The sequence below is a fragment of the Salvelinus fontinalis genome, chromosome 38 (assembly GCF_029448725.1).
Source record: "Salvelinus fontinalis isolate EN_2023a chromosome 38, ASM2944872v1, whole genome shotgun sequence".
Lineage (NCBI taxonomy): Eukaryota > Metazoa > Chordata > Actinopteri > Salmoniformes > Salmonidae > Salvelinus > Salvelinus fontinalis.
Genome location: NC_074702.1, coordinates 19,723,388 through 19,737,084, shown reverse-complemented (window position 1 = coordinate 19,737,084; position 13,697 = coordinate 19,723,388). Strand labels below are relative to the sequence as shown.

The 13,697-nt window shown below is 41.0% G+C and overlaps 1 protein-coding gene across 1 annotated transcript; it reads right to left on the bottom strand.

Annotated features, from left to right (window-relative positions):
* Positions 1-566: 566 nt before the first annotated feature.
* On the bottom strand, positions 567-13,008 carry trim33l (tripartite motif containing 33, like). Its single transcript, XM_055903418.1, is given in 16 exon segments — positions 567-688; positions 691-940; positions 1,085-1,219; positions 1,390-1,458; positions 1,891-1,993; positions 2,126-2,325; positions 2,462-4,062; positions 4,949-5,060; positions 7,187-7,333; positions 7,447-7,561; positions 10,485-10,601; positions 10,845-10,965; positions 11,333-11,468; positions 11,601-11,716; positions 12,567-12,756; positions 12,870-13,008. Coding segments are annotated over 15 exon segments (3,453 nt in total). The 5' UTR covers positions 12,870-13,008; the 3' UTR covers positions 567-647.
* Between the last annotated feature and the right edge of the window lie 689 nt (positions 13,009-13,697).

The window sequence follows — 13,697 nt, the reverse complement described above, 5'->3', positions numbered from 1 at the left end:
CCACCGTCGCTGGATCAGACAGGACTGGCAAAAAGTGCTCTTCACTGACGAGTCGCAGTTTTTTCCCACCAGGGGTGATGGTCAGATTTACGTTTATTGTCGAAGGAATGAGCATTACACCGAGGCCTGTACTCTGGAGCAGGACCAATTTGGAGGTGGAGGGTCCGTCATGGTCTGGGGCGGTGTGTCACAGCATCATCGGACTGAGCTTGTTGTCATTGCTGGCAATCTCAACGCTGTGCATTACAGGGAAGACATCCTCCTCCTCACACCAGATACTGACTGTTACTTTTGATTTTGACCACCCTCTTTGTTCAGGGACTCATTATTCAATTTGTTAGTCACATGTCTATGGAACTTGTTCAGTGTATGTCTCAGTTGTTGAATCTTGTTATGTTCATGCAAATATTTACACATGTTAAGTTTGCTGAAAATAAAACGCAGTTGATAGTGAGAGGACGTTTCTTTTTCTGCTGAGTTTACTAGCGTACAGTACAAAGGCTACAGTAATGCATAGTATATTGCATAGTTTTTACAAATGTGCAAAAACAAAGTCAAACACAATCCCTTTTGTATTTAATTTAATAAAACAAAGTACAATATCAGTTGTATATAATTGACTAACATAGCATTTCTGAGTGTCCACTTCAATGGCCATTATTCAGTCTGCATCCTTTTTCATTTTTTTCATATTAGTTTCATTTTCATCTGTTTCAACTCTGACCTGGGAGTGATGTTTCTTAGCTTTTGGCACTTTGATCCTATTCAGCAACTTCCTCATACTCTTCAGAGACTCTGCAGCCGTTGGTTCCTTAGGTTCCCCCGTCTCAGTCCAGCTGCTGTTAGGGTGGCTGAGGAGGGAGGGGTGGAGAGCTGTCCCAAACACTTCCCCTAACTTCCTCTGAAATCTGCCCCGTAGCTTGACAACCAACTCCTGGTCCTTTGAGATAATAAAAAATACACATTCAATGTAATTTGCCTGTTATTTTTGTCTGTAAATTCTCAGGTAATTTGGTAGTTTAGCAAATGCCTTCAGTAGTGATTTTTTTACTATATAATAATAACTTTTAGAAGATGTGACAACCTTTGAGTTCATCAACATGGCTTCGAAAAGGACCCAGACGTCAGAGACAAATTCGGAGGGGGTACGGTAAGGGGGTGATCGATGTTGTAGCAGCCTTCCATGTATGGAGTCAAGACATATTGAATCTGAGGGGGGCTGAAGAGACAAAAGTATGAGAGCTCTCATTATAAATGTGCTAAATAATAGCAACAGATAAGATGATTTACAAATATCACTAATGCCATTGAGTTACAATAAGCCATTTTGGTCAGGACAGAGTAATCATAAATAAATAACATGTTTTTAATATATATTTTCATACACACCTCAGCCGTGCTGCAAAGGATGTTTCTGTCATTCTCACACCTTAGAAAAAGTAGGAGATGCTCACATTTCTGTTAGCAAAGAAAATAACAAGATCTGGTTAATGCCAGCATTGAATCTAAGACGTTACAGGTCCAAAAGGTCAATTTAAATGCTATCCATGTCACGATCGTCGATAGGAACGGACCAAGGCGCAGCGTGAGTTGAGTTCCACATACTTTATTACACCGTAAAACTACAAAAAACTATAAACATAACACCAACGTGAAAGCCGTAGTGCTCAAAACACTAACACAAACAATATCCCACAACGCAGGTGGGAACAAAGGACAACTTAAGTATGATCCCCAATCAGAGACAACGATAATCAGCTGCCTCTAATTGGGAACCATACAAAATACACCAACATAGAAATAACAATACTAGAACACCCCCTAGTCAGGGCGTGACAATCCGACTCAGCAGGAGGATCCGAATTCAAATACACAATGGGTGAATCTTACCCGCTGGTCTGCTAGGCTGAGGCACATAGTCCTGTGCCTGTCATCACTGTAGGGGTCTGTGGTGTCAGCCAGGTCCTGACAAAGTGAACACTTCCACTCCTCCCTACCAGAGGGGGAAACAGACAGCACACAGCTTTAACACAAGGAACTCAGACTAGAGTATTCCATCAATATCAACTCCACCAAACTGGAACTTTACACAGAAACTACTACTTTAAATCTTTAGGGAGATTACCAGAAGGAAGGACCAATGGGTGGGATATGACAATCTTGGTGGTAGCCCCTCCCACACTCTACACAGAATAGCGAACCGCCAACAGTGTGACAGGCCACACATGTCACATACTGGAGCAGTGGGGGACTCTCTGGGGAGGACAGGGCCTTAGTCCAGAGGAGGCTGTCTGACTCTGGTGTTGTGATGTCATCGCCATGGGACTGCAACAACAGCAGAGGGGATAGATCATCATCACTATCTTACTAAGCTAAAAAGGACAATGTAAAGTGCTTTATCACTAACCTTAAACCAGACTTTAAATCAGGAACAAAACATGTAGCGCAGCAACGTGCTTACCTGGTGTTCTTCTGCAATCTCTTGCAGAATAATCTCATCTTTGCTGGCCCCTTGGACAAGCAGGAACTGAGGAAGAGCGCATCCAGGAGTGGGGGTGGAGATGGGTAGCCGAAAAATCAAGACCCTGGGCTGCCAGGACCTTGAGTTGTTAACATTGTTGCCATTGGTCAAGCTCGGTGGCTGGGTGGTGTTGGGTTGCCTGGTTGGCATTTCAGTGGCCACCACCGAACCTGTCCTGGTGGGGAGTGGAGAGGGACCCTCCACCGAACCTGTCCTGGTGGGGAGTGGAGAGGGACCTTCCACCGAACCTGTCCTGGTGGAGAGTGGTGAGGGACCCTCCACCGAACCTGTCCTGGTGGGGAGTGGAGAGGGACCCTCCAGTAGCACTCTAATGCGTGTTGGCAGCTCAGTTCTCCAGTTATTCACACGCCGATGAAGTGACCTGATAGCCTTAGCATCCTCATGTTGTTGGTCATAAGCTATCTTTTTATTGTTGTGGGGGGCAGTATGGGTCCTACCCACAGAATAGGGTTTACTGTTAGGGTCCGTGTCAGTTTCTTCTTTGCGGTGGTGGGTGTGGGTTAAGACACTGTAAGAGAGATGATTAGAGGTCCTCTCAGTAGACAAAGTCCCTGTGAACTGCAGATCTGAAGAAGTACTGTCCGAGCAGGCAGCTGCCTTTCTATCACCCCAGGCTGACGGGACCTCCAACTCCATAGCACTGTCTGCCTCTGGGTCAGTCTCCAACTCAGTGACAGTAGAGGTGGGCTCGTTCTCCCTGGCCTGAGAGTTTGGGTCAGGGTCTGCCAGACCAGTAGGAGGCAGGCTTCTATCACAGGGGGAGTCTGCTAGGGCTTTCACCGGGAGGACAGGGATAGGGTTTACAGAGGGAGGCTGATGGAGGATCCACAGTAGCTGCGATTTTGGAAAGTTCCTTTTCTGACGCTGAGCTACGGCTGCAGGAGAGGAGGAGCCAGAAGGTGGGTGGCAGATCTCTCCGGGTGAGTATGAGTGGAACGTCCAGGACTTTCCATCCTTACCTCTCCGAGATCGTCCAGGTCCAGGTGGAGGAGTTGCCTTGAACATACCATAAAGTCTAGGTGTGGCCTCGATCAGTGGTTGGAGAGATGGGGAGGTTGGAGGCTGAACAGGGGATAGCTGGGCATGGTTTGTGGGGACCAACGGTGACTGGACATGAAGTGCAGGGACAAGTGATGGCTGGACAGGGTTTGATGGAAGACAGAATGGTGGATTATGTATATTCAGGGAGGGGTGAGATGGGGCTAGTGTAGATGTGCAGGGCTGGGGTGTCACAGGATGGCTCAATGGAAGGCTTGAAGGGGTGTGGACAGGCAGGGAGCGATAAGGAGGAGGCTCACGGGAGGTGGAGGGCTGACTGTGGGGGTTGGATGGGGCAGTGTAAGAGGGGCGTGGGGGCTGGAAGACAGGGTTATGTGGAGGGGGAACAGAATGGATGGACATGTTAGGAGCACAGGAAGAGGTCTGGCCAGAGGGAGCATTGGGTCTTTCTTGGTTTTCCAGGGGTTTGTCTTGACTAACATGTGATTGGGCAAAGGGAACAATATCGCCCAAAAGTTTACCTGGAAAAAAGGAAGAAAAATAATACTATTGTAGGAGCAATGATATAAACGAGATGGTCAAGACCAGGCGGTCTCAAGCTTGTGTCCTGGGGTCCACATTCCCAATGACAAATTTCCTTGGGTTGATTTTGGCATGTTATTTTAACAACACTAAATGGGCAATACTGGACCACCACATCATTATGTGGCAATCAATGCTAAAACCTTTTTTTCTTGATTTAATCTAAGAATTTTGTTAAGATCCAAGCCAGCACAGTGTACCAAAGACCCTCCCCATTATTGATTAAGGGGACCTTAAGACTCATATGCTTGCTACAGGCCTTATAATAGCAGGTCTCACTATTATACTGTTGCTATGTGTCTGAACTCTGCCACTATACTTTGCATAAGCTATCTATATTAGTCATTGTGGTTAAGACCTAGCTGTTGCAAGAACGTGCCTGCAGGCTAGGCGAGAGACCGGAACTAGGTAAAGAGTTGAGAAGTAAACACTGTCTAGGTTGGCCACTTTTGATCTCATGCAACAGTGGAAAATGCTGATGATACTTATAATTTAGAGAAGCTACAGTTCTAGGTATTTGCATTAAGGTAACCTCAACTCATTGGACATATACATTGACGAAGGTGATCACACCACCAGGGAGTGATCACAGGTATATAATCAGTTGCGCCCTTTGCTTGGTCGCAGAACTTACTCTCAGACATACATGCTGTGTTTCCATTGTTAACTTCTGTCTGCTATTGCATTAATAAAAGTTTGATTGATTTACTTAAAGAAGATATTGTCTGACTGCTGATTTCACCAATAAGCCAATGATTGACAAGGAACAAGGAACCTACCCTGACAACAGCCTACATGAATAGGAGATTGAGTATCTTGACTTACCAAAGCAAGCTATTTGTTTCTTGAAGTCATCAGTAATCACCAGCTGTAACTTAAGCATGGTCCCCGGGGGCTCAGTACTCTGAGTCAAGAGATGCTGTAACTGGGATCCAATCTGTGGAGTGAGAGGAGCATGTGTGGATAGGGTTGCACATGTGTGTTGATGTGGTAATGTTTGTGATGCAGGATTGGGGACGATTTGTAATTTCTGAATTTAATTCAATTTCGAACAATAAATTTGAATTGAATTTGAATTGGCCACACCCCACAGAAAGCAACATTTGAATTGAATTTGAATTGAAGGAAGTAACATTTAATTCAAACTAGATGTCGGCGATTATGATTTTTCAACGCCAATACAGATAATTGGAGGACCAAAAAATGCAGATACTGGTTAAATCGGCCGATTTTAAAATAATTATTTGTAATAATGACAATTACAACAATACTGAACGAACACTTTCATTTAAACTTAATATAATACATAAATAAAATCAATTTAGTCTCAAATAAATAATGAAACATGTTCAATTTGGTTTAAATAATGCAAAAACACAGTGTTGGAGAAGAAAGTAAAAGTGCAATATATGCCATGTAAAAAAGCTAACATTTAAGTTCCTTGCTCAGAACATGAGAACATACGAAAGCTGTTGGTTCCTTTTAAAATTTTAGGTTGTAGTTATTATAGGAATTCCAGGACTGTTTCTCTCTATACCATTTGTATTTCATATACCTTTGACTATTGGATGTTCTTATAGGCACTATAGTATTGCCAGCCTAATCTCGGGAGTTGATAGGCTTGAAGTCATAAACAGCGCTGTGTTTCAAGCATTGTGAAAAACTGCTGGCAAACGCAGTAAAGTGCTGTTTGAATGAATGCTTACGAGCCTGCTGCTGCCTACCACCGCTTAGTCAGACTGCTCTATCAAATATCAAATCATAGACTTAATTATAATATAATAAACACACAGAAATACGAGACTTAGGTCATTAATATGGTCAAATCCGGAAACTATCATTTCGAAAACAAAACGTTTATTCTTTCAGTGAAATATTCCGTATTTTATCAAACGGGTGGCAACCCTAAGTCTAAATATTGCTGTTACATTGCACAGCCTTCAATGTTATATCATAATTATGTAAAATTCTGGCAAATTAATTATGGTCTTTGTTAGGAAGAAATGGTTTTCACACAGTTGCGCTTTTGTTAAATCACCTATTTGGTGAAGTAGGCTGTGATTCAAATGATAAATTAATAGGCAGCGCATTGACTATATGCAACGCAGGACAAGCTAGTTAAACTAGTAATATCATCAACCATGTGTAGTTAACTAGTGATGTTGTTAAAATTGATTGTTTTTTATAAGTTAAGTTTAATGCTAGCTAGCAACTTACCTTGGCTCCTTGCTGTACTCCCATATCAGGTGGTCAGACTGCCATGCAGTCTCCTTATGGTTTGCAATGTAATCGGCCATAATCGGCATCCAAAAATGCTGATTACCGATTGTTATGAAAACTTGAAATCGGTCCTAATTATAATCGGCCATGCCGGTTAATCGGTCGACCTCTAATTCAAACCAATTGAACTAAGACATGAAAGTATCATTCATTTGACAAATATTTTATCAAAAATGATATGCCACTTATTAATGCAAAGAATACCCACATACGATTTCAAATATTAGTTTGATTATAACTCAAAGATGTAATTTTCTTTGTCATGAGATGTTAGATTATTCCCTTCCATACTGCAGTTTTTGACCTAATGCATTCTGGGAAATGTATTCTGAAATCTAAAAACATTAAGGGAATGATGAATTATTATAGAAAACCCACAACAGGATCTTAAAATATTTCCAGACCACTGTAATTATTTTAAATGGTTTTAGGAGAATGACTTTTAAAAATGAAAATGTTCAACCTTATGCTACATGGTATTACCGGTAGTAACCATAAACATTTCTATGGTGATTGGTTGAAAAAAAAAAATCCATTTGAATTTCATTGAATTCAATTTTACTTCCTTTCATTCAAATTCAATTCAAATTCTGCTTCATGTGGGGTGTGGCCAATTCAAGTTAAATTCCAATTCAATAATTTAAATTAAAGAGAAATTCGCAACTCAATTCACAATGACGTGTCTTTGGGGAAGATGGGGGATAAGGTACTCTCATATAAGCCAAAAGAAAAACAAAGAAATGTGTAAGTAGCTTTGTACAGGCAGAACAAGTGGGTTCGTACCTGCCCTTTGCAGGAGAGCAGGGCAAAGAAGTCCTCCACATTCAGGGCTTTCTCAGCAAAGTCAGCAACATAGTCCTGTCTCTGCCCCAGTTTGTTTAGTGCACTCCGTCTCGTCTCGATCCCTGCCACCTCGGCATTACACATAGTCTGGGTGGACATGAGCAAGCATTTTATCGACTCAAACTGAGAGCAAAATTACATGAACACACACACTTTCTTTAGCTTTCATGGATTGTGTTAGTCTTGGATAGCTGAAATACCTCTATGTTGTTGTAGAGCGACGTGGCTCTCGATTTCAAGAGTTGAACAGTAGCAAAAAGCATTCTCTTCAGACTCTCCCTCAGCTTTGACTTTAGTTGTGTTATGTCTAGCAATCTGCGAGTGGGAGAGAACATATGGGTATTTCCACAAAATGAATGCCTTTTGTGTTCCTTTTATATACAGTACCAGTCAAAAGTTTGGACACACATACTCATTCAAGGGTTTTTCTTTATTTGTACTATTTTCTACATTGTAGAATAATAGCGAAGACATCAAAACTAGAAAATAACACATATGGAATTACATAGTAACCAAAAATGTGTTAAACAAATCAAAATATATTTTATATTTTATATTCTTCAAAGTAGCCACCCTTTGCCTTGATGACAGCTTTGCACACCTTTGGCTTTCTCTCAACCAGCTTCATGAGGTAGTTACCTGGAATGCATTTCAATTAAAAGGTGTGCCTTTTTAAAAGTTAATTTGTGGAATTTCTTTCCTTATTAATGCGTTTGAGCCAATCAGTTGTGTTGTCACACGGTAGGGGTGGTATACAGAAGATTGCCCTATTTGATGAAAGACCAAGTCAAAATTATGTCAAGAAGAGCTCAAATAAGTCAAGAGAAACAACAGTCAACCATTATATTAGGACATGAAGGTCAGTCAACCCAGAAAATGTCAAGAACTTTTAGTATCTTCAAGTGCAGTTGCAAAAACCATCAAGCACTATGATGAACTTGGCTCTCATGAGGACCACCACAGGAAAGGAAGACCCAGAGTTACCTCTGCTGCAGAAGATAAGTTCCTTAGAGTTACCAGCCTCAGAAATGTTAGCCCAAATAAATGCTTCACACAGTTCAAGTAAGAGACACATCTCAACATACAACTGTTCAGAGGAGACTGCGTGAATCAGGCCTTCAAGGTCGAATTGCTGCAAAGAAACCACTACTAAAGGACACCAATAATAAGAAGACACTTGCTTGGGCCAAGAAACACAACCAATGGGCATTAGACTGGTGGAAATTTGTCCTTTGGTCTGATGAGTCCAAATTTGAGATTTTTGGTTCCAACCGCCGTGTCTTTGTGAAACGCAGAGTAGGTAAACGGATGATCTCTGCATGTGTGGTTCCCAACGGGGAGCATGGAGGAGGAGTGATAGTGTGGTGGTGACACTGTCAGTGATTTATTTAGAATACAAGGGCACACTTAACCAGCATGGCTACCACAGCATATACGCCATCCCATCTGGTTTGTGCTTAGTGGGACTATCATTTGTTTTTCAACAGGACAATGACCCAACACACCTCCAGGCTGTGTAAAGGCGATTTGACCAAGGAGAATAATGGAGTGCTGCCTCAGATGACCTGGCCTCCACAATCAACCGACCTCAACCCAATTGAGATGGTTTGGGATGAGTTGGCCCGCAGAGTGAAGGAAAAGCAGCCAACAAGTGCTCAGCATATGTGGGAACTCCTTCAAGACTGTTGGAAAAGCAGTTCAGGTGAAACTGGTTGAGAGAATGCCAAGAGTTTGCAAAGCTGTCATCAGGGCAAAGAGTGGCTACTTTGAAGAATCTAAATATAAAATATATTTTGATTTGTTTAACACTTTTTTGGTTACTACATGATTCCATATGTGTTATTTCATAGTTTTGATTTCTTCACTATTATTCTACAATGTATAAAAGTGTAAAAATAAAGAAAAACCTTGAATGAGTAGGTGTGTCCAAACGTTTGACTGGTACTGTAAGTAGAACTTGTGCACCAGAAACCTGTTATATTAAATGAAGTGCCCTTTAATATAGACCACAAGTTGAATTAAATAAATCATATTTTCATTATGAATAAAGACTTGCTAAAGTACCAAAATTCTGCATTTTGACATGCCCCTCCGTGCACCCTCTGTGAATTCTAGGAAGAGTTTAACCTATTTAACTCCAACATTTCTCAACGTTCTCACCATCATTGTAAAGACCTAGTTATTTTGTTGCCTTGACAAAGTCATTTCTGAAGATTATTATTTATTTCATGTCATTAGAGATTAATTTACGTCTGTCCCTCATTTTAAGGTCATCCATGTTACTGTACTCTCATTTTAATATGGAGAAACAATTCCTTTTGAAATCTTTTTTTAAAAGAAACATTGAACATTTAATTGTCAAATTATAGTGTAAACGCAGGTGAGCTGGTTGTACTATTTTTGGCTATTTTCTGGTGTTTTGTGATAGAAAACTGAGTGGGACGAGCATAACACGTCAACCTGTTACCCATGGATAGACAGGCCAGAAATGTTTTAATTTCAACAACAAAAAATTAAGCTTGCATTCAATTGCCCCTCCCTGTTGCACACAACAGGCTTCCATTCCCCCGTCACAATTGGATTTATGATGAAATCGTCAACCCTTATTTATTTGAAACTTAATAGGCACTTACTATAGTCATATTCCTTTATTTAATCTCTTGAGTTGGGAAAACTTGTTTTTTATGAAGTTGAACATAAACTGTTTATGACTGAACAGTAAAATTAGGTGAAATCAAACTTTTTTTGATCAAGTTACACTTCTCAAAAGGCACCGAATTGGTGGAACGTCCCATGTAATAAAATGTCTAGTGGATCATCCACATCAAAGTTTGTCTAATTCAAGCTACATTTCATTACATCTATTGTCTAGATTCCGCTAAAAACATTGCCTCAATACAACATTTGTGGGTAGGATATAGCACTTTTATCTAGGTATTGAAGGTAAACACTAACCCTAAACAACCATATAATTGAATAGACCTGCACAGATGCTCGATCTTAGCTGTATTTGCTTACACTGACAGCTTCAATATGCAGCTGCAGTCTTTAGAAACGAACCAAAAACATCCTACTATATTCAGCTAAAAGTTTCTGTTCCAACTAAGATGCAGAGGACGCAGTTGTAAAGAATACAGCAGATATAAGATTTACTCCTGTGACATGAAGTTCATGCCGTGACAAGAAACTCCTGTTCCAATACTGTACTTTCATTCCAGTGTAATTGACTAGTTATTACCTGCCGTCCATGTCCAGGAGGCTCTGCTTCACTGCAACTCTCTGCTGCCTCACTCTCTGCACCAGGGACTGGAGCTGATCTTTCTGGCTGGCCATCGCCTCATGGAGGAACTGGAAACTGCATGGGAATGGAAGAGGAGACTCAGGAGAACAGGAGAAGAGACTTCGACCCTGTTCAAATGCTTAAAGAATCCATCTTGTCCTCCTCTCTTCCTTGAAGTAATCACGTGACTTTACCTTATTTTTTACCTATCGAATTGTGTTTTAGCGATTACTCCAAGGGAGGTAAGGATGCTTCTTCTACAGTATTTGAACTTTCCATGATATTGTGACTGTATTTACAATATGCAAGGAAACTTACCTGTGGTTCCTGTGATCCATTAGTTGGCAGTCTCGACAGGTCAGCTGATCGCAGGTCAAACAGAAGAGCTTGATTGGCTCATGTTTGTGTGTGGGACAAAACACTGTGGGAGCGGAGACTCCTGCAGGGGAATAGAAAAATATGATACATTCTAGTATATGAACATGCTATTTCAGTGTCCTGGTATTATCAACAAGTGTTTGATGGCTGTGTCTGGCTCAGTCTGACCTCTTGGTCAATGTTTGGGAGGCCCATGTTTTTTTGTGTGTGTGTGTGTGTGTGTGCGTATGTGCGTGTGTAGTGACCAGATAATGAAATATAACTTGAATATTACAAGGTGTTTGCATAAGATGGTATGATGTTTGAAAAAATATTTTAGCAGAAAAGATGTCTGTGGATAATTTAATCAAATTCTACATGAGTAGAAGTCTCTGAAAAGAATAGCCATAGTGCTCAATAACATGGTATTGAGGGTATATAGGGCAGACCTGTTGGGGGTTGGAGCCGGATAGTGTGGTCCTTCGTGACCTTCACTCTTCTGTGTGCAGATACACACTCTGAACACAGCGCCTCTCCACACTCCACACACCAGCCACTCGCCACGAACCCCTCACAACAGGTACACTGCAGTCACAGACGTGATGATGGAATACACAGAATTTATAAAGGCATTCACAGGCTATGGGAACAGCACTATCATTGACTGAGTTAATATTATTGATGGAGTTATTCATATTAACCTCCAAAGTGTCTCACCTGGACATTACCAGTCCAGAGATTGTTGGAAGAGTTCTTAATAAAGAGATTATCTTTGACTTCCAGAATAGTAAATGGCATGTCACAGGACGGACATGCTGGAGAGATAGAGAGATCTGGAGAGAGAGAGAAATAGACTATTGTTGTAATGTTGTAACGTTTCCCTTCTCAATGTTTTGTGTCTAAAACACTGATTGTCTTGTGGGAGTCTCTGAAGTCTTTGGCCTCTCCCCTAGATAATGATACTGTGACTTTGGAATTATAAGGTTCTATCTGCCAAAAGTCTAGTTATGAGATATTGAGCATTCTCATATGTGGATCTGGGTTGCGTAAAAAGTTTCTGATACTGAATCATAAGATTCATTTAATTTCAAAAGAAAAGTAAAGCCATGTAATCGTTAAATAAAGAGTATCCCCTCCATCCTCCAAACCACAAAATTACAAATGCACCATGGAGAACTAGCTAAAGCTTAGCTCTGGATGAGTAAACTGATATATTTGTCTGGTCTTCGATGCCCAGAGCAAGCAAACTACTTTCTAGTTATCCATGGAATCTGGTAAGTTTGTATTATCAGTGAAATTCTCCTTCAATATCTATATAGAACAAGATAAAAACAGGGATGCCTCTCTAATGGGCCTTTAACATGCTCCAAGATACCTGTATTTAATTATTTTTGCCATAAAGAGCAGAAGTGTTGGCCAGGCATTATTCAACAAAAGTGCTGAAAAAAATCGAAATAAATGCAAAAAAGCGTCAGAACCCATGATATGAATAATCAAGGACATGGAACTATTGGTTTAATCAAAATGTATAGTTTTGAGATTGGGAGAGTCCCAGAGCAACTCTAACTGGCTATGTGAATAACTCATTTTTGACCAAAATGTCAGATAGAACAGTCCTTATTCCAAAAGCTCGATACAGTAAATTCACCAAACCCAGTTGTGTTCAACAAAAGTGCTGCATACCTTTCTGCAACCCTGGATTGACTGGGGGCAGGCATGCTTGACAAATAGAGTGCAAACAGGGAAGAAGTTGGGGATATCGCTCATGGTTTAAAGTTAACCCACAGAGGACACAATTTCCAAAGGTTCCCGATTCATTTACTACGTTCGGCCCAAACGGAAAGCCACCGCCGCTTTGCCCGCCATGGTACATCTGTGTGGAAGAGTCATTCCGGGATAAATATTTTTTTATGAGAAAAACGAGCCTTGCATTACTACTAATAATCTTAATAATCATCATGTATGCATATTTAAGGCGAAACGTACCTCTATTGATGATCGTTCGCACGCAAATGAGAATAAAAACCGTTTAACTGTTTTTGCATTTACCTTGCGCAGGTTCTAAACCAGCGAAAGGCTACTCCGGATATTCTTTCAGACTGAAAAAAAATATGGAACGGAAGACGTTTGAGCATACCGGTAGTCAAAGATAGTCCAGCTAGCCAGAAACTGCTTCTCCCGATCACGACGGTTGCAGTAGGCGAGGTCCATGGCGACGTTGGCTAGCTAAACTCATGCGCAGAAACACGTAATCTGGTCTAACCGTGGTCTTTCGCCGAACTGCGCATGTGCAGGCACTGGTTCCACATACATTTGTTTTTGACGAAAATGTGACAGTTTGACACTTTCACGAGGTTGGAGTTATAACATGTTCAACTACTTAAGACATTAGCTCGAATTTAGGTATGCCTTTAGATTTCGAGAAAATTAACAGCTAGGGAAGAATGTTTTACTTCTCATTGGAATTCGAAGTTGCATCAGACAGTGCAAGCGACTGCCGACTGACTGATTTACAAATCACCTTCCATCATAAATAACTACTCTTTATTATTTGTAGATCAGTCAATTTACCCATGATACGTTACAGTTTTGATCCTATTGAGCAAGGCCATTGCCTTCTCGAACCCAAAGTCCAGGCCTAGTCTGCTTGGTCTGTTTAGCAAGCGTTCCTTGAAGTCTCGCAATGTTGCACCTCTGTGTTTAGAAACTCTCTTGTTCAATGTTGTTTTGAGCGAGACATTGCCGCATAACCACAGATCTAGGATCAGATTACTCTACCTCTAATTCTCACATTATCTCTAGGAATGACATATT